At 41.8% G+C, this 26210-nt stretch overlaps 1 protein-coding gene across 10 annotated transcripts in view; it reads left to right on the top strand.

The window, feature by feature from the left end:
• Nucleotides 1-26210, top strand: part of LOC110524279 (CUGBP Elav-like family member 5) — a 295326-nt gene that overhangs the window by 258408 nt on the left and 10708 nt on the right. For 4 of the 10 annotated variants that reach the window (XM_036978038.1, XM_036978037.1, XM_036978036.1 and 1 more), the window contains exons 6-7: nucleotides 16355-16501; nucleotides 22086-22251. In XM_036978038.1, the coding sequence (XP_036833933.1) occupies nucleotides 16355-16501; nucleotides 22086-22251 (313 nt within the window). Of the gene's footprint in view, nucleotides 1-16327; nucleotides 16502-17453; nucleotides 17478-22085; nucleotides 22252-26210 lie in introns of all 10 variants that reach the window. The other 6 variants (XM_036978029.1, XM_036978030.1, XM_036978031.1 and 3 more) reach the window with 3 other exon arrangements.

Here is a 26210-nt window from a genome sequence, read left to right as displayed (position 1 = left end):
TCCTTCCAACTATTTAATGTGGATGAATTACCTGACTCATGGGCTGATGGAAACAGGAAATCCCATCACAATTGTATAAATGCCGACAGACAATTTGTTCGTTAGACATGGTGGGATCTTTTTGTATCGGGAAAATTAATTATGCGAGAAATGGCAGTGGAAATGTCTTTATGTGCAAATATTGATATAATAACCATCATATCGAAGTAAACTTGGAGTCACGCAATGATATGTTAGGTGGACCTCCCACTAGGACTCGGGAAACCATGCAGTTTATTAGGCTACAGATGAAATAAATGATGATGAACATCACAGGGTGGTGAAAGTACACGGTGATGAGCTTGATGCTCCTTTCCAATAAACAGGGAGTCCTATTCTGGTGACATGGTGATTGACGCTTGGCTGCCGTTTAACAAATAAAAGTAATCTGGCTATTCTGTCCATAATAATGTCATCATGTAGGTAGCCTACCCACACTGTATCTGAGAGGTTTTGGCTAGAGAGCACGTGCCAAGACCTGAGTGGGCACATTTTGCTATATAACGCAAATGTTTGTGTGATAAAACCATCAGAAGAGTTGAAAATGGAAACCCATTTAACTTGTATTTTTCATTCGGTACATGGGGATTTTAACAGCAAAAGTTATTGTTATGTGCACTACATCATCGTGCACAGCCTGTTATCAGTAATACATCCGTTTGATGGGATTTTTTTAAATTAATTTTTTATATTCGAAAGAAAATTTGTCGCAAATTAGATGGAATCCAACTATTGAAGCTAAAACTTAGTTTGGCTCTATAGTTTAACATTTTGCATTTGAGATCAAATGTTATATATATTAGAGGTCGACCAATTAATCGGATTAGGGCCAAGTTTTCATAACAATCGTAATCTGCCTTTTTGGATGCCGATTATGGCTGATTACATTGCAATCCACAAGGGAACTGCGTGGCAGGATGACCACCTGCTACACCTGTGCAGCGTCAAAAGGACCTTGTGGCTGCAAGGAGTCAAGGTAAGTTGCTAGCTAGCATTAAACTTATCTTGTAAAAAACAATCAATCTTCACATAATCACTAGTTAACTACACATGGTTGATGATAATACTAGGTTAACTAGTTTGTCCTGGCGTTGCATATAATCAATGCGGTGCCTGTTTATTGATCGTCGAATCACAGCCTACTTCAACTTCACTAACCGGGTGATGATTTAACAAAAGCGCATTCGCGAAAAAAGCACAATCGTTGCACAAATGTACCTAACCATAAACATCAATGCCTTTATTAAACCTGCATATTTGGTTAAAATAAATTCATGTAAGCAGGCAATATTAACATGGGAAATTGTGTCACTACTCTTGCGTTCTGTGCCAGCAGAGTCAGGGTATATGCAACAGTTTGGGCCGCCTGGGTCATTGCGGACTGTGTGAAGACAATTTTTTCCTAACAAAGACCTAATTAATTTACCTGAATTTAAATAATTATGACATAACCATGCACAACCTTCAATATAACAGCAATATTTAGACTTGGGGTTGCCACCCGTTCAATAAAATACAGAGCGGTTCCGTATTTCACTGAAATAATAAATGTTTTGTTTTCAAAATGATAGTTTCCGGATTTGACCATATTAATGACCAAAGGTTCGTCCTTCTGTGTTTATTATGTTATAATTAAGTCTGATTTGATATTTGATAGAGCAGTCTGATTGAGCGGTGGTAGGCAGCAGCAGGCTCGTAAGCAGTCATTCAAACAGCACTTTTCAGCGTTTGCCAGCAGCTCTTCGCAATGCTTGAAGCACAGCGCTGTTTATGACTTCAAGCCTATCAACTCCTGAAATTAGGCTGGCTATACTAAAGTGCCTATAAGAACATCCAATAGTCAAAGGTATATGAAATACAAATGATAGAGAGAGAAATATTCGACGCGTCATAATTCCTATAATAACTACAACCTAAAACTTCTTAACTGGGAATATTGAATAACTGGGAATATTGAACCACCAGCTTTCATATGTTCTCATGTTCTGAGCAAGGAATTTAAATGTTAGCTTTTTTACATGGCACATAGTGCACTTTTACTTTCTTCTCCAACACTGTGTTTTTGCATTATTTAAACCAAATTGAACATGTTTCATTATTTATTTGAGACTAAATAGATTTTATTTATGTATTATATAAAGTTAAAATAAAAGTGTTCATTGTTCATTCAGTATTGTTGTAATTGTCATTACTACAAATATATATATATATATACAGTGGGGCAAAAAAGTATTTACTCAGCCACCAATTGTGCGAGTTCTCCCACTTAAAAAGATGAGAGAGGCCTGTAATTTTCATCATAGGTACACTTCAACTATGACAGACAAAAGGAGAGAAAAAAATCCAGAAAATCACATTGTAGGATTGTTTACGAATTTATTTGCAAATTATGGTGGAAAATAAGTATTTGGTCACCTACAAACAAGCAAGATTTCTGGCTCTCACAGACCTGTAACTTCTTCTTAAGAGGCTCCTCTGTCCTCCACTCGTTACCTGTATTAATAGCACCTGTTTGAACTTGTTATCAGTATTAAAGACACCTGTCCACAACCTCAAACAGTCACACTCCAAACTCCACTATGGCCAAGACCAAAGAGCTGTCAAAGGACACCAGAAACAAAATTGTAGACCTGCACCAGGCTGGGAAGACTGAATCTGCAATAGGTAAGCAGCTTGGTTTGAAGAAATCAACTGTGGGAGCAATTATTAGGAAATGGAAGACATACAAGACCACTGATAATCTCCCTCGATCTGGGGCTCCACGCAAGATCTCACCCGTGGGGTCAAAATGATCACAAGAACGGTGAGCAAAAATCTCAGAACCACATGGGGGGACCTAGTGAATGACCTGCAGAGAGCTGGAACCAAAGTAACAAAGCCTACCAGTAACACACTACGCCGCCAGGGACTCAAATCCTGCAGTGCGAGACGTGTCCCCCTGCTTAAGCCAGTACATGTCCAGGCCCGTCTGAAGTTTGCTAGAGAGCATTTGGATGATCCAGAAGAAGATTGGGAGAATGTCATATGGTCAGATGAAACCAAAATATAACTTTTTGGTAAAAACTCAACTCGTCGTGTTTGGAGGACAAAGAATGCTGAGTTGCATCCAAAGAACACCATACCTACTGTGAAGCATGGGGGTGGAAACATCATGCTTTGGGGCTGTTTTTCTGCAAAGGGACCAGGACGACTGATCCGTGTAAAGGAAAGGATGAATGGGGCCATGTATCGTGAGATTTTGAATGAAAACCTCCTTCCATCAGCAAGGGCATTGAAGATGAAACGTGGCTGGGTCTTTCAGCATGACAATGATCCCAAACACACCGCCCAGGCAACGAAGGAGTGGCTTCGTAAGAAGCATTTCAAGGCCCTGGAGTGGCCTAGCCAGTCTCCGGATCTCAACCCCATAGGAAATCTTTGGAGGGAGTTGAAAGTCCGTGTTTCCCAGCGACAGCTCCAAAACATCACTGCTCTAGAGGAGATCTGCATGGAGGAATGGGCCAAAATACCAGCAACAGTGTGTGAAAACCTTGTGAAGACTTACAGAAAACGTTTGACCTCTGTCATTGCCAACAAAGGGTATATAACAAAGTATTGAGATAAACTTTTGTTATTGACCAAATACTTATTTTCCACCATCATTTGCAAATAAATTCATTCAAAATCATACAATGTGATTTTCTGGATTTTTTTTCTTATTTTGTCTGTCATAGTTGAAGTGTACCTATGATGAAAATTAAAGGCCTCTCTCATCTTTTTAAGTGGGAGAACTTGCACAATTGTTGGCTGACTAAATACTGTTTTGCCCCACTGTATATAAAAAATTGGCCGATTAATCGGTATCTGCTTTTTTTGGTCCTCCAATAATCAGTATCGGCGTTGAAAAATATATATATATATATGAGGCAACAGTACAGAATATCACCTTTTATTTGAGGGTATTTTCGCACATATCGGTTTTACCGTTTAGAAATGAATGCACTTTATGCATCTAGTCCCCCCATTTGAGGGTGTCATAAGTGTAACCCTCTCACCAAAAGATTCAGATAAGTCAGCTTTAAAATAATGGTGAAAAGGACATCTCAGTATTTTAACTTCTAAGATATTGACTCGCTAGGGGAAAAACAAGAGGCTAGGGATATTACTAAAACATACAGTGTGTTCCGAAATTATTGCCACCCTTGATAAAGATGAGCAATAATGACTACACATATTAAATAATTCAAATACTATTTTATACTAATACAATTGCTTAGAGAAAGAGATTGAGAAAAAATTACTTGTTAAACAAAAAAGGTAGGGGGTCAAAATTGACATCCCTAAGGATTTTTTAAAAACTTTATTTAACTAGGCAAGGCAGTTAAGAACTAAATCTTATTTACAATGACAGCCTACCGGGGAACAGTGGGTTAACTGCCTTGTTCAGGGGCAGAACAACATATTTTTACATTGTCAGCTCAGGGATTTTATCCACCAACCTTTCATTAACTGGCCCAACGCTCTAACCACTAGGCTATCTGCACAAATTCAAAAATGTAATATTTGGTCCCATATTCCTAGCACACAATGTCCACATCAAGCTTGTGACTACAAACTTGTCGGATGCATTTGCAGTTCTTATTGGTTTTGTTTCAGGTCGCTTTGTGACCAACAGAAATGAATGGTAGATAATGTATTGTGTAATTTTGGAGTTACATTTATTGTAAATAAGATAGGAATATGCTTGTAAACACTTCTACATTAATCTGGATGCTACCATGATTGCAGATAATCCTGAATTAATCGTGAATAATGACGAGAGAGAAAGATAGAGGGTCAAAGATCATACCCCCAAAATATGCTAACCTCTCACCACTACAGTGCCTTGCGAAAGTATTCGGCCCCCTTGAACTTTGCGATCTTTTGCCACATTTCAGGCTTCAAACATAAAGATATAAAACTGTATTTTTTTGTGAAGAATCAATAACAAGTGGGACACAATCATGAAGTGGAACGACATTTATTGGATATTTCAAACTTTTTTAACAAATCAAAAACTGAAAAATTGGGCGTGCAAAATTATTCAGCCCCCTTAAGTTAATACTTTGTAGCGCCACCTTTTGCTGCGATTACAGCTGTAAGTCGCTTGGGGTATGTCTCTATCAGTTCTGCACATCGAGAGACTGAAATTTTTTCCCATTCCTCTTTGCAAAACAGCTCGAGCTCAGTGAGGTTGGATAGAGAGCATTTGTGAACAGCAGTTTTCAGTTCTTTCCACAGATTCTCGATTGGATTCAGGTCTGGACTTTGACTTGGCCATTCTAACACCTGGATATGTTTATTTTTGAACCATTCCATTGTAGATTTTGCTTTATGTTTTGGATCATTGTCTTGTTGGAAGACAAATCTCCGTCCCAGTCTCAGGTCTTTTGCAGACTCCATCAGGTTTTCTTCCAGAATGGTCCTGTATTTGGCTCCATCCATCTTCCCATCAATTTTAACCATCTTCCCTGTCCCTGCTGAATAAAAGCAGGCCCAAACCATGATGCTGCCACCACCATGTTTGACAGTGGGGATGGTGTGTTCAGCTGTGTTGCTTTTACGCCAAACATAACGTTTTGCATTGTTGCCAAAAAGTTCAATTTTGGTTTCATCTGACCAGAGCACCTTCTTCCACATGTTTGGTGTGTCTCCCAGGTGGCTTGTGGCAAACTTTAAACAACACTTTTTATGGATATCTTTAAGAAATGGCTTTCTTCTTGCCACTCTTCCATAAAGGCCAGATTTGTGCAATATACGACTGATTGTTGTCCTATGGACAGAGTCTCCCACCTCAGCTGTAGATCTCTGCAGTTCATCCAGAGTGATCATGGGCCTCTTGGCTGCATCTCTGATCAGTCTTCTCCTTGTATGAGCTGAAAGTTTAGAGGGACGGCCAGGTCTTGGTAGATTTGCAGTGGTCTGATACTCCTTCCATTTCAATATTATCGCTTGCACAGTGCTCCTTGGGATGTTTAAAGCTTGGGAAATCTTTTTGTATCCAAATCCGGCTTTAAACTTCTTCACAACAGTATCTCGGACCTGCCTGGTGTGTTCCTTGTTCTTCATGATGCTCTCTGCGCTTTTAACGGACCTCTGAGACTATCACAGTGCAGGTGCATTTATACGGAGACTTGATTACACACAGGTGGATTGTATTTATCCTCATTAGTCATTTAGGTCAACATTGGATCATTCAGAGATCCTCACTGAACTTCTGGAGAGAGTTTGCTGCACTGAAAGTAAAGGGGCTGAATAATTTTGCACGCCCAATTTTTCAGTTTTTGATTTGTTAAAAAAGTTTGAAATATCCAATAAATGTCGTTCCACTTCATGATTGTGTCCCACTTGTTGTTGATTCTTCACAAAAAAATACAGTTTTATATCTTTATGTTTGAAGCCTGAAATGTGGCAAAAGGTCGCAAAGTTCAAGGGGGCCGAATACTTTCGCAAGGCACTGTACCAATAACAGGGGAGTTAGCATGTCTTGGGGGGTTGATCTTTGACCCACTATATAACTTTTTCATTACGAGTGCACTCTTATACAACTCAATCATTGAACACTGTTCATTTTAGCAAGCTAAATTGGCGCTGAAGGTATGATGAATGATCCAGTCAAATGAATGGAAACCCAATGTTTACTTGCCTGAAGCAAACTCCTGAAACAATCATTCCAGGGCCGATGCCTATTTGTAATCCATGGCGGAAAATGCCCTGCATGCGATTGAAACGATGTCCTGTGTCATTGGAAGAAGTCCCAACTCGTCTTGGAAGAAAGCAGCTCCCAATCCAACGAAATCTAGGCTAGCTCCCATTGAAGCAACGATGGCTACACTCTCCACAGCAGGTGAATTCAGGTCAATTTGATATAGATGTTTAACTAGACTTTCTCTAGAATTGTTACAGGTAAATCAAATGAATCAACAGTCTCTTTGCTAAATGCAGTTCATAATTTCTTCAGATGTAAACGTTTAAACTCAACAAATAGCATCCTTCTCTCTTGCCTTCACATCTCGAGCAGCAACACCAGTTTAAGTGCCCATAAAACTGCCTTGCCACAACAAACCCAGAGTTCATACGATTGGCCTAAAAATGTAGCATTGCTCCTCATTAGCTAAACCAAACCATGTTACTTTAGATTATCTGAACTGTAAAAGTTCAAATAATTAAGTGGATGGCACATCAAATAACTCTACCAAACAGTGCTTCTTAAATTATTGACAAGTCATTTAATTTGAAGTCTGCACATTAAAGCAAAAACACATCTCCTACCATTACGAATAACGGGATGTTAGCATGTTTTGGGGGTATGATATTTATGCCTCTGTAACTTTCTCACTCATGAGAAGTGACATACATTATTTACCATTCGCTGTGGCACAGCGGTCTAAGGCACTGCATCTCAGTGCTAGAGGCGTCACTACAGACTCTGGTTCAATTCCGGTATCAGAACCGGCTGTGATTGGGAGTCCAACAGGGTGGTGCATAATTGGCCCAGCATTGTTGGGTTTTGGCCAGGGTAGGCCATCATTGTAAATTAACTGACTAGCCTGGTTAAATAAATTAAATAAATCACAAACAAATACATCCATCAAGTTTATAGAGCCACAAGCTTGTCCATCTAGTCATTGCGTGCTAGGAATATGGGACCAAATACTAAACTTTTGACTAAATGTAATACTATATAAGTGAATTTGAACAAATACTTATAACCCTGCGCCTTCAAATGACGGACAAGATACATGAAGTGCTTTCATTTCTAAACGGTAAAACAGATATGTATAAAATGTCCTCAAATACAAGGTGAAATTCTGTACTATCACCTCATATGAAACATTTGATCTCAAATTCAAAATACTGGAGTATAGAACCAAATAAGTTTAATCTTCACTGTCCAAATAAATACGAGTGGCGCAGGGTGGTGGGAGGTGATGACAGGTCAGATGTGAGACCCTGACAGGCTCTCCATTCCATTCCAAGCACGCACGCCTCCTGCCTGGGCCTCGGTAGACCTCACATGGCTGAGGACGCAACACAATTAAAAATGTAAACGCTGGAGCTGTAAAGCAAATTGCTGGGATTCAGGAAGGCTGTGTCTAAGGGAAGTCCCGGGACAGAATAGGAGGGTCAAGAGTGCCGGAGAGTGTCGGAGAGCCAGGTTCATTTCCACCTGAGCTTAGGAAGGGATTGGTTCCACTTTAGACTGTGATGGAAACATTGTAGCTACAGTGCCTTCAGAAAGGATTCATACCCCTTGACTTTGTTGTGTTACAAAGTGGGATTAAAATGGATTTAATTTTCATTTATTGTCAACAATCTACACAAAATACTCTGTAATGTCAACACATGTTAGAATCACATTTGGAAGCAGTTTCAGCAGTGTCTTTCTAGGTAAGTCTCTAAGAGCTTTGCACACCTGTATTGTACAATATTTGCCCAAAATTCATGAAGCCAAGTTGGTTGCTGATCATTGCTAGACAGCCATTGTTAAGTCTTGCCATACATTCTCATGCCGATTTAAATCATAACTGCAACTAGGCCACTCAGGAACATACAATGTCGTCTTGGTAACCAACTTCAGTGTATATTTGGCCTTGTGTTTTAGGTTATTGTCTGTTGGAAAGCAGACTGATCCAGGTTTTCCTCTAGGATTTTGCCTGTGCTTAGCTCTATTTAGTTTCTTTTTATCCCAAAAAGCTCCCTAGTCCTTGACGATGACAAGCATACCCATAACATGATACAGCCACTACCATTCTTTAAAATATGAAGAGTGGTACTCAGTGGTGTGTTGTGTTGGATTTGCCACAAACTTAAAGGAAATTTCTTTGCCACATTTTTTCCCCCATATATTATTGTAGTGACTAGGTTTATTGATACACCAACTAAAGTGTAATATTTATAACTTCACCATGCTCAAATGGATATTCAATGTCTGCTTCTTTTTTTACCCATCTACCAATAGGTGCCCTTGTTTGCAAACCATAGGAAAACCTCCCTGGCCTTTGTGGTTGAATCTGTGTTTGAAATTCACTGCTCAACTTAGGGACCTTGCATATAATTCAATGGTACTGTATGTGTGAGGTACAGAGATGTGGTAGTCAATTAAAAACCATGTTCTACACCATTATTGCACCCAGAGTGAGTCCATGCTACGCATTATGTGACTTGTTAAGCACATTTTTACTCCCGAACCTATTTAGGCTTGCCATAACAAAAGGCTTCAGTACTTATTTATTCAAGACATTTCAGCTTTTCATTTTTAATGAATTTGTAAACATTTCCAAAAACATAATTCCACTTTGACATTTATGGGGCATTGTGTGTAGGTCAGCGACACAACATCTCAATGTAATCCATTTTAAAATCAGGCTGTAACATAACAGGATGTGGAAAAAGTCCAGGGGTGTGAATACTTTCTGAAGGCACCGTGTCTGACAGGGAGATAGGCTAAGAGGAGAGAGTCAAAAGCCCATATCGAAGTGTGATCTCGCTTTACACACACTATAAATATCATTTTTTATAGAACGACAGCCAGTGTCACAGTAATAAAATGAAATGTCTCATGCATAGTTTAATGTTAGGAGGCTACTTCACATGGATGATATATCCATGTTTCTCGTCATTAAACAATGTGCCGTAATTATGTTTATCTTGATAGTTTCTTCATATTGTTCTATTGCTTATAAGATGTCATTTTTCCCTAGTGTCACTTCCCAAGCAATTTACATTCTAATCAGAGCCTAATGGATTACACTAATTTGTTATTTTACTAACCAAGCACTAAATATACACTGTGTGTTAAGTCATTCACGGTGGTTATTTAGTGCAGATGAATGGGAATCAGTGTATCATAATGATAATGGAGACATGAAACTACACAATAGAAAGTTTAACACTGAGCTCACTAAACAATTATCTGGAAATAGCCACACAGCTGTGTATTCCTGTTGGAGCGAGTGGAGTAGGAACTAGGAACCTTTGTTCTAGTGACTAAGCCCCCGTTTGACTAAACCAAAGAGACAGGGACACCGCTAAGGCACTCGCCATGTGACACTTTGTTCTATTACAGGTTTTCTGAGTCGCAGCGGCTTATGTAAGATGACGGCAGGCGCAGGATAATTCAACCTTATTACCTTATTGCGAGGTAATGCGCTGAGACAGATGTGTAGAGTTAAGGCAATATCAAATATATAGCGTTGTTTGCAGCTTTATCTGAACCATTCACACGGGTTTGGAAAGGAACCAAGCCGGCCCTGACTGCAAAGGGAGCAGACTTCTCTTCTCTTTGAATCCCAGTCCCTTTTCCCTATATTCCTGTGTAAGAACAGCTGCCCATTTTATTCCCACAGTTTTACTCCCTCTCCTGAATCCACTCTAGAGGCTCTGAGTCGGTGGGGATTCTGCCTGACACTTGGCAGCTTAAAATTGAATGAGACTTTTACTTCATAGTTCATCCACCTCTCTGCTTTGTACTGTGGAGAGAGAGATTCTACACCGGGATATCTTGAAAATGTGCAATACAGTAAATTGGGTAGGCATGGGAACAAACATAGGAATGGACATGGAAAATAATGGTGTCAACAGCCACGCAAATCATAGACTGTTCTCTCTGCTACCGCAAGGCAAGCGGTAGGCGATGCACCAAGTCTGGAACCAGCAAGACCCTGAACAGCCTCTACCCCCAAGCCCCCCTACCCGGACTATCTGCATTGACCCTTTTTGCACTAACGTTTTTGACTCATCACGTACACTGCTGTTACTGTTTATTATCTATTCTGTTGCCTAGTCACTTTTACCCCTGCACATTGACTCAGTACTGGTACTCCCTGTTGTGTATTTATTCCTAGTGTTATTTTTTTTCTATAATTGTTCTAATTTTCACTCTGCACTGCTGGGAAGGGCCCGTGAATAAGCATTTCACTGTTAGTCGACACCTGTTGTTTATGAAGCATGTGAAAAATACAATGTGATGTTGGCACATAAAGTGAATGGCTTGTATGATGACGAAAACAGAAATAAAGAGCTCGTGCCTGGAGCGGCTGTCATTTCCGCAGAGAGGAGAGAGAGGGGGTTATTAGGGAGTCATCCAGATATGTTTAACCTTACCACCTTTCATATTAGAGGCTGAGAGTGTGGTGCAGTGGCACGATGGCTGCTAGTAAATCCACTGTAAGTCTTCCAGGGACTCTGAAGATCCTGGAGTTCATGCAGCAATTTGAAGGTGCCGAGGCACTGCCGGAGCTCTGGGTTCAGACAGAATCCACCCTGATCAATACAACCAATCTGGGAGAGCCAATAGCTGGGCAGAGACACAGACCTCAATCTGGATAGAATAGGAGAGAACAGAACAGGAGACCGACTAGGAGCTGCATTGGCATTGCACTCACACGCTCAATCCACAATTAACCACACTTCCATATGCAAGCACACTCCAGACTGCTTGACAGAACAGGAAGGAGCTCGGGCTGCAGCGTCCCCTCTCTTCGTTGCTCGCAGACAACTTAATACCTTCAGATTATAAATTCCAACCCTGCCCAAGAACCTGGGAGCCTGAGCAGGAGAGGAAACGCACCACGAGTCTCATTATCAAACCAGCTAGTCCTTTAATAGCTTTTTTAGTGCTGTGGGGTAGAATATTCACTGTTTACCACTGCTGCACATTCCTGTATTGCAGTCCCGCATCCCTTCTCCCAGACTCGCCTAAAGGTATACACCATAATAATGTTAAAGGAACAGATAGTAAAATCTGGGCAGACACAACACAAGGCCCTTCTACCAGAATGACTGGGCTGTGTAACCTTGTATGGACTCTCACTCCAGATTATGGACTGTGGGTCTGGAGAGGAGATGAGGGGGAGGATGAGTGTGTGTTCCCTCTTTCAGACGTTTTACCCTCGCCCTACTACCTAGGAGCGCATGCACTTCATTGTTAAGTCATACAATGCACTTAATGAGGAGGGGCCTAATGTGATGCCGGTGGTGAGGAGAGGCAGCTTTGTGAGGCCGTGCACTTATGGCCAGCCATCCGTCAGGGGAAGATGGGATAAGGGGATAGTGAAAAGACAGGGAACATAGAGGAGGTAGAAGAAGAAAAAATCTTCCACTCCACTGACTATCTTTTAGCATCTCTGGCAACCTGCAAATCACGCCTACATAAGCAGAGAGCCAAGCCCCGAGCCAGATTGTTAAGCCTGGAAATTAAATGTGATTGACACATTTTCAACCCCCTCAGCGGCTGAATTTAGAGAGAGATGGGGGAGAGAGAGAGAGAGAGAGAGAGAGAGAGAGAGAGAGAGAGAAAAATGAAAAACTTCCTCACCTCCCCAATGTGTAGTTGGGAGCCTAGGGAACAGTATCCCCACTGTGGCTCACCACACAACCTCCCGACCCCCCCCCCCGACCCCCCCCCCCCCCCCCCCCACCCCACCCCCCCAAGCCCAAACACCTCCCAGCTGGCTGCCGAGCCCTACCCAACCCCCACCGCCACTCGCTGCTATTATTGACAATCTCACATCAATTTCAGGGAGCCTCTTATCTCAAATGACGCACAACCTTTCTACACTGTCAGATCAGAGTAATATTTCGGCCTTTTATATGGATCGATTGGGCAGTTTTGGGAGGGGAGGGGGAGGCAAGGCTGAGCGAATGAAAGGTCAAATGTAGCGCTAAATCATTTGAAGATTCTTAATGAATGGTGTGTGGCAGACACACCTGCTGGTTTGAGAGAGAGAGAGAGAGAGAGAGAGAGAGAGAGAGAGAGAGAGAGAAAGAGAGAGAGACAGAGAGAGAGAGAGAGAGACAGAGAGAGAGAGAGAGAGAGAGAGAGAGACTTAGAAGAGCTCCTTCACCAAGGTCAATAAGTGCTTACTGGTGCCCATGCCAATCTTAGCCCCTTCATCTCAAATAATCATATGTCGCTTGTTTTGGAACCTTTCTTGAATGGCTGGACCAAGGTTAAACCCCAAGAACTTTCTTGGAAAAAGAGTGAACTATGTATTAATGCACAATATACTTGTTTGGCCTAAATGACATGGCATTATAAATAGATGGAAGGTTTATGGTTGTATCTGAAAAGAGGACATTACAGATAGAAGTAGAGCTGGTTGATATGACTCTACATACCTCCTTATGTATGCAGACCGCAAACACACAGACACAATATCATCAATAAGACAAATGTCCAATCATGTAGTATCTGGAATGCTATAAAACTGTGAGCTTGATGTTCGATGAGAGGAGCTTTCTAATATTGATGTTAACAACAGGCCTAATGTCAAATGAGCAGTGTATGCTGAACAATTAAACCATCCAATCACATTATCATGCATGACTTGTTTCAGACTTGATCATTTAACTCGAGTTCATTATCTAAACATATACTGGCGTGCTCAAATTTGTTGGTAACCCAGAATAGTCCAATGTTTTGTTCTTATCCATTCTTGGGTGCTTTTAGCTGTGTGCTTTGGGTCATTATCATGACCTGCGACTGAGACAGAGCTTTCTGACACTGGGCAGTACGTTTTGCTCCAGAATGCCTTGATAGTCTTGAGATTTCATTGTGCCCTGCACAGATTCAAGGCACCCTGTGCCAGCGCAGCAGAGCAGCCCCAAAACATAACCGAGCCTCCTCCAGGTTTCACTGTAGGTATGGTGTTCTTCTCTTTGAAAGTTACATATTTGCGTCTGTGAACATAGAGCTTATGTGACTTGCCAAAAAGCTCCAGTTTTGACTCATCTGTCCAAAGGACATTCTTTCAGAAGGATTGTGGCTTGTCAATATGAATTTTAACAAGCTCCGGTCTGGCTTTTTTATGTTTTTCTTTCAAAAGTGGAGTCCTCCTGGGTCTTCTTCCATGGAGCCCACTTTCGCTCAAAAAGCGACGGATGGTGCGATCAGAAACTGACGTACCTTCACCTTGGAGTTCAGCTTGTATCTCTTTGGCAGTTATCCTTCATTCTTTTTATACCGTTCGCACTCTCCTTCTGTTCAATCTGGGGTTGACTTTCCTCTTGCGGACACGCCCAGGGAGGTTGGCTACTGTTCCATGGACCTTACACTTCTTAATAATATTTGCAACTGTTGTCACAGGAACATCAAGCTGCTTGGAGATGGTCTTGTAGCCTTTACCTTTACCATGCTTGTCTATTATTGTCTTTCTGATCTCCTCAGACAAATCTCTCATTTTGCTTTCTCTCGTCCGTGTTCAGTGTGGTGCACACAATGATACCAAACAGCACAGTGACCACTTTTCTCCATTTAAATAGGCTGATTGACCGATCACAAGATTGGAGACGTGTGATACTAATTAAAGAAACAAATCAGTTTGAAATATCACTATAATCCAATGATTTATAATATTTTCTAAGGGGTACCAACAAATGTGTCCAGGCCATTTTAGAATATCTTTGTAGAATAAGCAATAATGAATCTCTTTTCACAGCTTCTTTGCTTTATTCTATGACGTACCAAAGGCATGCAAGTATACATGATAAAAATTGCTTTTAATTTCATCACTTTTCAGGAGGAATGAAGTATTATTTCAATGAGCTGTAAGGGTACCAACAAATTTGAGCACATCTGTATATACAGTTGAAGTCGGAAGTTTACATTCACTTAGGTTGGAGTCATTAAAACTCGTTTTTCAACCACTCCACAAATGTCTTGTGAACAAACTATAGTTTTGGCAAGTCGGTTAGGACATATACTTTGTGCATGACACAATAATTCACTATATCACAATTCCAGTGGGTCAGAAGTTTACATACACTAAGTTGACTGTGCCTTTAAACAGCTAGGAAAATTCCAGAAAATGATGTCATGGCTTTAGAAGCTTCTGATAGGCTAATTGACATCATTTAAGTCAATTGGAGGTGTACCTGTGGATGCATTTCAAGGCCTCTTCAAACTCAGTGCCTCTTTGCTTGACATCATGGTAAAATCAAAAGAAATCAGCTAAGACCTCAGAAAATAAATTGTAGACCTCCACAAGTCTGGTTCATCCTTGGGAGCAATTTCCAAACACCTGAAGGTACCACGTTCATCTGTAAAAACAATAGTACGCAAGTATAAACACCATGGGACCACACAGCCGTCATACCACTCAGGAAGGAGGCACATTCTGTCTCCTAGAGATGAACGTACTTTGGTGCGAAAAGTGCAAATCAATACCAGAACAACAGCAAAGGACCTTGTGAAGATGCTGGAGGAAACAGGTACAAAAGTATCTATATCCACAGTAAAACGAGTCCTATATCGACATAACCTGAAAGGCCGCTCATAAGGAAGAAGCTGCTGCTCCAAAACCGCCATAAAAAAGCCAGACTGTGGTTTGCAACCGCACATAGGGACAAAGATCATACTTTTTGGAGAATTGTCCTCTGGTCTGATGAAACAAAAATAAAACTGTTTGGCCATAATGACCATCATTATGTTTGGAGGAAAAAGGGGGAGGCTTGCAAGCCGAAGAACACCATCCCAACCGTGAAGCAAGGGGGTGGCAGCATCATGGTGTGGGGGTGTGAGGGCCTGGTGCAAAATGAATGGCATCATGAGGAAGGACAATTATGTGGATATATTGAAGCAACATCTCAAGACAGTCGCAAATGGGTCTTCCAAATGAACATTGACCACAAACATACTTCCAAAGTTGTGGCAAAATGGCTTAAGGACAACAAAGTCAAGGTATTGGAGTGGCCTTCACAAAGCTCTGACCTCAATCCTATAGACAATTTGTGGGAAGAACTGAAAAAGCGTGTGCAAGCAAGGAGGCCTACAGACCTGACTCACTTACACCAGCTCTGTCAGGAGGAATGGGCCAAAATTCACCCAACTTATTGTGGAAAGCTTGTGGAAGGCTACCTGAAACGTTTGACCCAAGTTAAACAATTTAAAGGCAGTGCTACCAAATACTAATTGAGTGTATGTGAACTTCTGACCCACTGGGAATGTGATGAAAGAAATAAAAGCTGAAATAAATCTCTCTCTACTATTATTCTGACATTTCACATTCTTAAAATAAAGTGGTGATCCTAACTGACCTAAGACAGGGAATTGTTACTCGGATTAAATGTCAGGATTTGTGAAAAACAGAGTTTAAATGTACTTGGCTAAGGTGTATGTAAACCTCCGACTTCAACTGTCATAGCAGTAACAGTGACTGACTATGTGGCGTGTTATGTTGATGATGATGTTGATACACTAACTGCTGTGTGGAGGCGTTGCGGACAGAGGAGGGTTGGTTGGTTAAGTGTGCGGTCCCTCTCTCCTCAGAACGGCTCCGATTCTCTCCCCCCCCAGGGCGCATCCTCCAGCCTGGTGGTGAAGTTTGCCGACACCGACAAGGAGCGCACCATCCGCCGCATGCAGCAGATGGTGGGCCAGTTTGGCATCTTTAACCCAGCCATCGCCCTTCCCTTCAGCACCTACAGTACCTACGCACATGCAGTGAGTTAACTAGCACAACCCCCAACCCTCCGTACCCCTCTGACCCCACTAACACCATCCACACACGCAGTGAGTTAACTAGCACGACCCCCAACATTTCATATCCCTCTTACCCCTCCCAACCCCCAACTATCTGTATCCCTCTTACCCCCCAACACCCCCGAGGGCAGAGCACCGTACACACACGGCAGACCCCAGGCTCTTTGATGAGCTCACCCAGCCCACGCTGCTTTTCCCACTGCCCTTTCGTCTCCCCGGGGCCCCGGAGCTGCACCAGGGGCCAGAGATGACTCCGAATATTCCATAGGAACCTTATCTCCACACAAACCTCTTTAGCCTGCATACAGAGTTACTGCCGTTTGAAGGGAGCTGAAATGGAATGAAGAAAAGGGTTCCGTCTGACACCGATAAATACCTCAACCTCAGTCACATCAGACTGCATAAATCTACACAGTATGTATATATTTATAAAATAACGGAATTCTTCATTTATTTACTTTGCACGCACGGGCAGATTTTATTTTTTATTCTCTAAATGCCAGGATTAATTGTTGAGGCTGCCCAGGTCTCGGGGGTTTATTCATTTCCCTCATTTTCTTATCACAGGCATGGTGGCCAGTATGAAAAGTGCAAATTGACCGTCCCAGAGTAATTGCGAGGCCATCTCTGTCCTCTCTCCAGTAAAACTCCTGCCTTCATTACAATTCATGAAATGCAGCCCATCCCCAGGAAATGTGGAGAAATGCTAATGTTTCAGGAGTGGTGGAGGTGGTGGTGGTCTGCTGGGAGAGCATTGTGTCCTGCTCAGGTTGTCCATGACTCTTATTTACTGTGGCAGAGCCCCACGCACCCCGTCACACACACTACACTACGCATTCAGACAACACACAGACAGCTACACACTCTGTCACCAACTCTATGCCACACAACAACATGTGTCTTGTTTTTCCAGGCACTGCTGCAGCATGACAATGAGGTGGGTACATGCCAATCCATTGCTAAAGTTTTGTGAATGGTAGTTTCTAGTCATGTTATAGATATTTGATCATTATAGTTAGTTATTAGGTATTAGTTATTCATTTACAGTCATTATTAGTTATAGTTATTTGAAGTTTTAAAAAATAGTGGGATTTATGGATACAATTGGTCAAATGATATTTTTTCAAGACTACAGTGACGGATACCATTGTAAGTGAAATTCTCCATGAGATATGAATCATACTGTATATTGTAATGCTTTGAGGTTGTACAACGTTCTGTTATGAGATCATTTCAACCCTCAGGTATGTTGTAATGAATGTATAGCCTACAGCTAGTTTTGTTTTATTCCACTATATACATTATGTCTAATGAATTCCATTACTTGTAATGTACTTTCATTTGGCACAGGAACAATGTCATTTTTCTTCAGTGTTGGGTTTCCACTAATGCAGTTTTGATTGAATACCAGACACAAACTTAGATGCTTATTGCAGCATGTGACAGCCTTTGCTCTCTATTGGGTTGGAATTAACTGCAACAGAGTGATACACCTTAAATGTTTCTTTACTCTATGAAAAACTACTATACCAAGAACAAAACCCGCAATGACACAGAATGACTATCTCAAAAGCCTCTTTATATGTACCAGTGGAGGCTGCTGAGGGGAGGACGGCTCATAATAATGGCTGGAACGGAGTCAGTGGAATGGGATCAAACACATGGAATCCACGTTTCATGTGTTTGATACCATTCCATTAATGCCATTCCAGGCATCATTTTGAGCTGTCTTCCCTTCAGCAGCCTCCACTGATATGTGCTCCTCCATCCATATGTTTACCAGTGTATATATAGCTAGCAGGGTATGGAATACAGACATCTACAGGGACGGTATATATCCACAGTACAGTAAATGGCAAATTCAAAGAGCTACTTCACAAATACAGCAGTGGATAGGATTATAGAGTTGAGCTGACAGCCCGTAAATTGGATTTTAGTCAATCCAGGAGAGAGAGGGGGGGGGGGGGGGGGGGGGGGGGGGTGAACACAAATTGTAGGGGTACAACACTGACAAAAATGAGAAATGTGCCGTTTTCAAGATAGACACAGCACTGTTCTGACAGACAACATCCCATTTGCAAACGTGATTTCACGAAACACAAGGAGAGAGGAAGTTATTCCCATACCATTCCAAATGGCTGATTATAGTTGTTGTAAAGAAGCAGTGTAAAAACACGATAAAGCAGCTACCCATTATTTCCTGTCAACTGTTGCCTGTCAATACACATGGAGCATATTTGTACACAATTTGATTTGTGTCACACTTCTCTCATCTCAAGCCATGTGTATATTCCTGAGAACAGCCATTTCAGCTTGCTGTTTCTGAAATGCTATACACGCCATTTCAGTGTGGGAATGGAAGGCTTGAAAATGTGCGACACTAGAGGCACAACATCACCAAAGAATGTGTATTTGATTGAATCGAATAAAAATGAATGGTTTAAGAAAACAGTAGTTTTAACAGTGAGCTAATGGTGAAGTTGTGTGTGGGTGGATATGCAGGAGGTGCATGGTGAGTGTACTCCTCGCATTGACAAACATCGCCCCCTGTTGGAACTAGTCAGAATATACAGGATATAATTGGTCCTATTCACCACAACCCAACCCAACACAAATCAGGAAACGATCAAATCTATTGTTTCACAATAAATTCAGCTATATCATAATAAAGAAGAGCTTACAAGTGATATTGAAATGATTTGCCTCTACTGTACCTTACCAACACCTTGAGCGATTGCATTGCACAAGCAGGAACTATGCACAGCCAATAACGAGGAGGATGTGTTATATTATGCATTCATTAAAGGTCACAAATATAAGAAGATAGAAAATTGTTATTTAGGTAAGGCTACTGTACGGATCTTGACATTTCCTAGAAAATGACCTTATAAGTGGGACACCCTCCCATACCAACTGCCCAAATCTTCATCAACACACACACCAAAATGATGAAACATGAAACAAACCCTATTAAAACCCCACTAAGGAAACACACCATAGCATGATGGTAACAAATGAAGCCCTTAAGCTCAGGCCAGGCAATTGCAGTGGACTCTATTGTCTTCAGGTTCTCTCTGCTGGAGTGCACACCAGTCTGCAGTTTCAGGCAATCTGCAGGTCCAGGACCTCAATAACTGGGGTCTTCTCTTTCACTCGCTCCATTTCCCCCTCCCTCACTCCCCCAATCTTCTCCTCCTCCTCGGTGCCCGTTCAGGACTGGCTGGAAGGGTCACATGTGACAGTGCTGAGAGTCAGCGAGTCACAGAGCAGTGCTATAGAGATAATTGCCATGTGATAGAGGTGATTGCCTGCTGGCACCAGGGGAGAATAATGCCATCAGGTTGCAATAAAGAAGCAGATGCCTGACACTAAATGGATGCTGTAGCACGGGCAACTTTTTCCCTGCTTCTTTTCTTCTGCCTTCGTTTCTTTTCTTTCCATTCCAGAGCGAGAAAAGGTTATGGCCATGATGATGAAGATTCAGTTCAATGCAATTTAGCTCTTTGTCTGCCACAGACATTTTGCTAGCTACTGCCAAGGATAAATACGAAGAAATATACTGTAGCAATGGCTTTTGAATATGGATGAAAGTCTTAGAAAAAAAGAAAAACACATGAATAGTAGAAAATGACTGAATATCTCTGTCAACAGTTCCAGTTGGTGGACAGAGGCTTTTTTATCAGAGCCAGTTTGTATTACCCACTTCATTCCAACATAATTACATGCTTCAGCTTCCAATTTGCTGCATTTTAATTCTGAAAAAGCATCACTGAATGCCATGTTGTTATCCATGACAATCTGGCAGCTGGCATGAAGGACTGCATTATCTATGCATGTAAAGTCACAGCTATACGGAGACCTTCTGCCTCAGTCTGTTATTCTACCATCTAGGCCTGCTGCAGCTTCCATCAACTTGTATAGGCCACTGGCAAATGGGTTGCAAGGTTATTAGAGTAAGCCCAAGTCCCCAACTCCTATTGAAAGCAGGCAGAAGATCCTGAGAGGGGGACAAAAGCCACTGACTTGTGTGACAGTATGCTCTGATACGGGGGCCAATCAGATCAGAGGCCTTTTACCCCAAACCTCCGACCCCAGTCTAAACTTAATGAGGGCATTAACACCATCTCTATCCCACACCAACCACAGCTCTCACATTGACTTCTTATCATTGTTTGTTTTCTTGGTCGTGCTTTTTAGTTCTCCATGCCGCCCCTTTTTCCAAACCCCTAAAAGCTCAATTTATCTTATTCCGAGCAAAATGGATGATCCCCATTTGTCATGTTGATAAAATTATGCAAATGACAAAAGGAGTTAATAGATAGTGGTGGTAAGGCATGTGGCTAATGGATGAGGTGCCAGCGGCGCCCGTTTTGTGGCAGGACAGCCGCTTTTAGGTTACCTGACAGGGGCATTGAGGGAAAATAATTGGCTTTTCCTATCCAGGGACTCCATGCAAATACAGGGAGAGTGGCATCTTCTGCCTCAGCCGCACAATATCGTCATTAACATCAGAGCTAGCTAGTTGCAAAGGCATTTGATTTCTGCTTAGCTGAGTCAGACTGGGGGTGCCAATCCACTTTTTCAACAGGACGGATGGCGCTGTGGGATATTAAACAGGAATGGGATTGTCCGATTGTGTCCATGTTTTTCCTCCACATACCTGCATTCCTTATCGTGAATTAGATGCCCTACAAAATAACATTGATTTCCCAGATAAACCCACTGGTCCAGAGGTTGTAAACACCTTCGTACAATGATGGATTTTCTCTGGAATTAGGCCCTCAGTATCTGAGACGGAGTGCAGAAATACTAGACGTGTGTGGGTATATTCTAGGCAGTATTGGATAGAGAATGGGTTTATCTGTGTGTTCGTGCTAAGTGGTGTCAGCCTAGTTCTTTATCACTGTGTCCAGTGTAAATGGACTGTCATTACAGGTTGCTGCTCGTGACACGCCAGTGGCACCGCAGCAAGTTAAAAAGAGCCCAGCGAGCGGAGCCACAGAGATGTCACTGCCCCTCCACTTTACCTTACACAACCAGAGAGGGACACACAGAGAAGTTTGACAAAGGAAGATAAATGCAATTCAATTCTGCCTCTGAACTTTCCCAGGTCCCTAGAGACAGGAATAATGTGCACATGTCAATCCGTTGATTTGAATGAGCCCAACAGACAGCTATTGAAAGATTCCTACAGCTGCTGACAGCCCTCCGACTGTGAGGAAAGACAGATTCACTAAACATAGGTTGACAGACTTCCCCCCCCTTCCTTTCTTTTATTCCGCTCTACTTTCCATGCACTATACACCCATCAACCCCATCTATACCTCCCTCTATAACTTTCCTATGCTACTCTCTCTCCCTCTCCCCCCCACCTCTCTCTCTCTCGCTCCGTCTCTTCCTCATACTTTCTTCGGTCACTTTTCTCTCTCTCTCATCTCTCGCTTTATTCTAATTCTCGCTCACCGCCCATCCCTCATTTCCCTCCCTTCTCCCTCCCTCTATCCTAACCTCTCTCCCTCTCTCTCCCTCCCTCCTGTTCCCCCAGCTCATGCAGCAGCAGGCAGCCATCATGGCAGCGAGCCACGGCGGCTACCTGACGCCCAGCATGGCCTTCCCCGCCACCCAACTCCACCAGATGGGGGCACTCAGCATCAACGGCCTCCCACCCAACTCCATGACCCCGGTGTCTGGGGAGTTCCACCAGGCACTGGGTAAGCAATGCGTTTCATTCCCTTTGGGTGAGTGGGTGTAAGTGTGTGTGTGTGTGTTTATGTGTATGGGTGGGTGGAGTTTGGGAGATGGGGGGAGGAAGAGGGAAGAGAGAACTCAGACTGCAGCAAGGCCAAGAGAAAAGAGGAAATGCCTGCCTACTGATAATCCAAAGTTATTCCGTTGGAGAAAAAAGAAAAGAAAAATACATTTGATGTGATTTGCATATTTATGTTGTGTATGCAGATATATTTTGGTGCGGTAAATCGAATCGGGAGCATAATAGATACGTTTACAGGTACAGGCACTAATTTCTCCTCCGTCTTTTGACCTTGTGCTTTGAAACACTTACACAGGATCTGCATGCACTTCCCTCAGTTTTCCATTACAAACGGCCCCATCATTCTATACAGACACATTACAGGGAGCGCAGCAGAGGACTTTGAGATAGCTACCGCATAACATTAGCTTATTCAGCAATATTTCATTTTTTGTGAAACTGAGGAACCCACAAGATCCTCTCTCACAAAGCATGCATCAAAATGAATAATACAAATTCTAAGTCTTTGTTGTGTTTATTTGTATATTTCCCCTGACATTGCAGTATAGTGAGTTTGGTAACTGTATAACATTATAACTGTATAGCTGTGAGGGAATCAACAGTCAAGATTACGCATCTGTCTGACGTGACCCATTTTAAAGCACATTTACGTTCTACTCTGAAAATCTATATCACAGGTTAGAATGGGTTCTGTCAGTGACCATCTCTCTCTCTCTCATGACTGAATGCATGCATGTATATCTGATGGAACATGCCAATATGCACATGCTGTGTACTGTATATATGCACTAAGTTAAGCATGGTAGTGGTGGAGGCTGGAGAGGAGCTATTTGTCAAATATTTACAGTGACATTTTTTTTTTATGCAAAGTGGGCACTTTTTTTTACACAGGTAATCAATCAAAGGCAGTGATTAAAAGTTTAGCTGCGGTGCTTCTTCTTCGTTGGTAATACAGGACAGAATTCCACTGCATTGTATGTGTTGTGTTCAGTATTTATACTGAAGCGTGACTGCAGTATAGTGCTACTGTGATGAAAGACCAAGAGACAGGATCCCCACATGCACTTCATTATGCACACATTGTATGGACTATGTATGCAGCAAATACATAATACTGATTTGAAATATACATAAGTGCATAATCAATACTGAGCCATATCAGATATTCATTTCATATACATTTAACCTTTTCAAAGGGCTTCATAATACTGCACCCCCTTGTTCGAGAGAGCAATCCACTATGTTATAATCATAAGAAAAATAGGCTATTGCAGGGGGGTTGGAATCAATGGCTTATCAATCTGCAATGCAAGGAGCTTAATGAACTGGCCTTTGGTATTGAAAAGAGCTCACCATGGTGTGTGTTCCCTCTCAGAAATCCGAGAAGCGCTGAAATATGTCTAGCATTTGACACGCTTCTGTGTAAGCTACAGTCTGCTGATTACTTTTATTATTGAATCCAATGCATTATTAATCACTGCAAGAGAGAGAGTTTCCAAGGACTACAATAAATATGAAAGGAATTTTGATTCCATTCATTGGAGTCTGTGCTGATAGGCAGCAGACTGGTGTATGTATGCAACAGCCTCCCCTTTCACATGTCTACTGGTGCCATGACTTATTTAAAGTTCATTGAAGGAGCACATAACATTACTGGCAAGGCTGTCTGTTTAAGGGAGCTGAGAGCCACTTAGAGACTTTGAGACTCATGCAGTGAATAAGTGGAATAATTCATTGTAATGTTAGAGACATGCTTTCATGTTCTTTACTGATGCTGGCCCACAAAGTTGTCTCATCGACTCTCCATATCTTGACACAATGCATTGCCACTATACTTAGATTTGTCAACAAAAAAAAATCAGCAGTGCCAAATATGCGGCTTAGACATCAAATATAGAAAAGTTTTAGCCTCTATGTTCATAACCTTAGCCTAAATCTCCTTAATAACCCGAAGAAGTCCCACAATGCAGTGCCTGAATTACCATAAATTACAAACAGTGTCGTAAAAATGACCATTCAAAGCCTGGCTGATCTTGAGGTAAACGTGGTGCATTACCCTCTCTTTTAATGATCTGAATCACCTCTGCGCACGCCTGCCTATCACAACATAAAGCTTGTGCACCACAGCAGAAAAAGTTTCAAGCGCCAGAGATGTTAAGGGGTGCTTTCTGAAAACAATGAAACACCCATTTGATCAACAGATGTAAAGCATTTCAGCTTGATGGCGTATAAGCAGCCTGCCAGATGGTTGACTTGATTAGAGCATGTATCCTTACAATGATGCATGATGATGCTTTTTGACAATAATGTTCAGCAGGTGCACTTCCTGAGCTTCAAGAGAGACAAAAATGAATCAAACAAAAAATGCCGATCCCAGGGGGATAGATATGGGGAGGGGAACGGCAGTCCTTTGTTAGGTCGATCACATGACCAGGAAGTGTGTAATCAAAATCACATAATGTTACGTTCCAGAGCGCTGCTCTACATGGGCTGAATACATCCATTACATACATATAGGGCCCTGCCTAACCACACTCCCATTCAATTCAGCCCTGATTGTGTCATTGATGGAAGTGGGTTTGGATTGGGGTCAAAAACATGATGCAGGGGCTCTGAGCAGCACCACGCCTCAGTGGGAATGCCTGCCTGCCTGGGCTCAGGGCGGCCTCACCTTGGGTAGCTGTGTGTCACGTTCGCCATGGGATACCAGCTCAGACAGAATACCCCCTTTGGCACAAGCCACATTCATCCTACCAGGGTTGCTGCGTACAGACCACTATATCGAATCACATTTTATACAATATGTACCATATATAGTCTCAGCATCATCTAATAGAACTCCATTTTGGACTTTTTAAGGACTTTACCACATTAACATGAATAACACCTTTTAATGACAAAAAGTAATTTTCGAGTAGCATTAGTAGTTCTCTTGGAATTGTAATCTACACCCTTTATAACATTTTAGACCTTTCTTCATTCACGTTTGAACAACCAGAACAGTTTGAGTGCAGTTTGCCCTCCGAGTACGAACGCACCTAGTTTTTGAATCAATAAATGAAAACATCTGTTATGAATGCTTATTTCTTGCTTCGCTGAGAGACAGTCCGTGTGTTCATATTGACTGTCCTGCTCTCCAAAATGGGTCCAGTGCTCCTTGTTGATTTGAATGTATAACTAGCATAATAAATACTCTTATGCTTCTTTCTCAGTGCAATCACAACAATTTTCCCAAAGAACAGGCGGTAATAACGTAAATGTAATTATGCTTTCATAACATAAAACCAAGTGGAATATGTAGTATACTCACTTCATGGTATAATAACCTTAGAAAGCTGACAGGTAAAACCGAGTTGTGAAATATAAGCAATCTCTTGACCCGTAGTTTCCTATTGACCCATTCTGGAGTGCAAAACAACATGTCATTATTATGGGACAATGCATTCAGTAAACAGGCATATGTAAACAGGCACATGCTTGTGTGTGCATTGTAAACACGCTATGAATATGATTTTCACAATGCGAGGCTATATGTCCACTGGAGTATAAAATGAAATGTCTTGTTATGTATGGCACCGTATGGAGTACAATATTTCTCCTACTCTAGCTAGAAATACATTAGTTGAGGTCTGCTCATGTTTAAGAACATAATATTTGCCAGTAACGGTAGTTCATGGAATGGTATGGTTGTGTGGAAAGTAATATGCAGGAAAATGGAATCAGATTCTCAGTATATTCTTCGTAATCCACTTATGCCTTAGATAGGTAGGTACTGTATCTACGAACAAGTTTTCGAGCACTTTCGGCCTCTTCTCTCCCTCAGAGCTGAGTAGCATTCATTATTAAGTGTGCTTGCTGAAAGCAAGGCACAACTTTAGAAATGGTTTATACTTAATAATA

The sequence above is a fragment of the Oncorhynchus mykiss genome, chromosome 5 (assembly GCF_013265735.2).
Source record: "Oncorhynchus mykiss isolate Arlee chromosome 5, USDA_OmykA_1.1, whole genome shotgun sequence".
Classification (NCBI taxonomy): Eukaryota; Metazoa; Chordata; class Actinopteri; order Salmoniformes; family Salmonidae; genus Oncorhynchus; species Oncorhynchus mykiss.
This window is presented reverse-complemented; position numbering and strand designations above follow the sequence as displayed.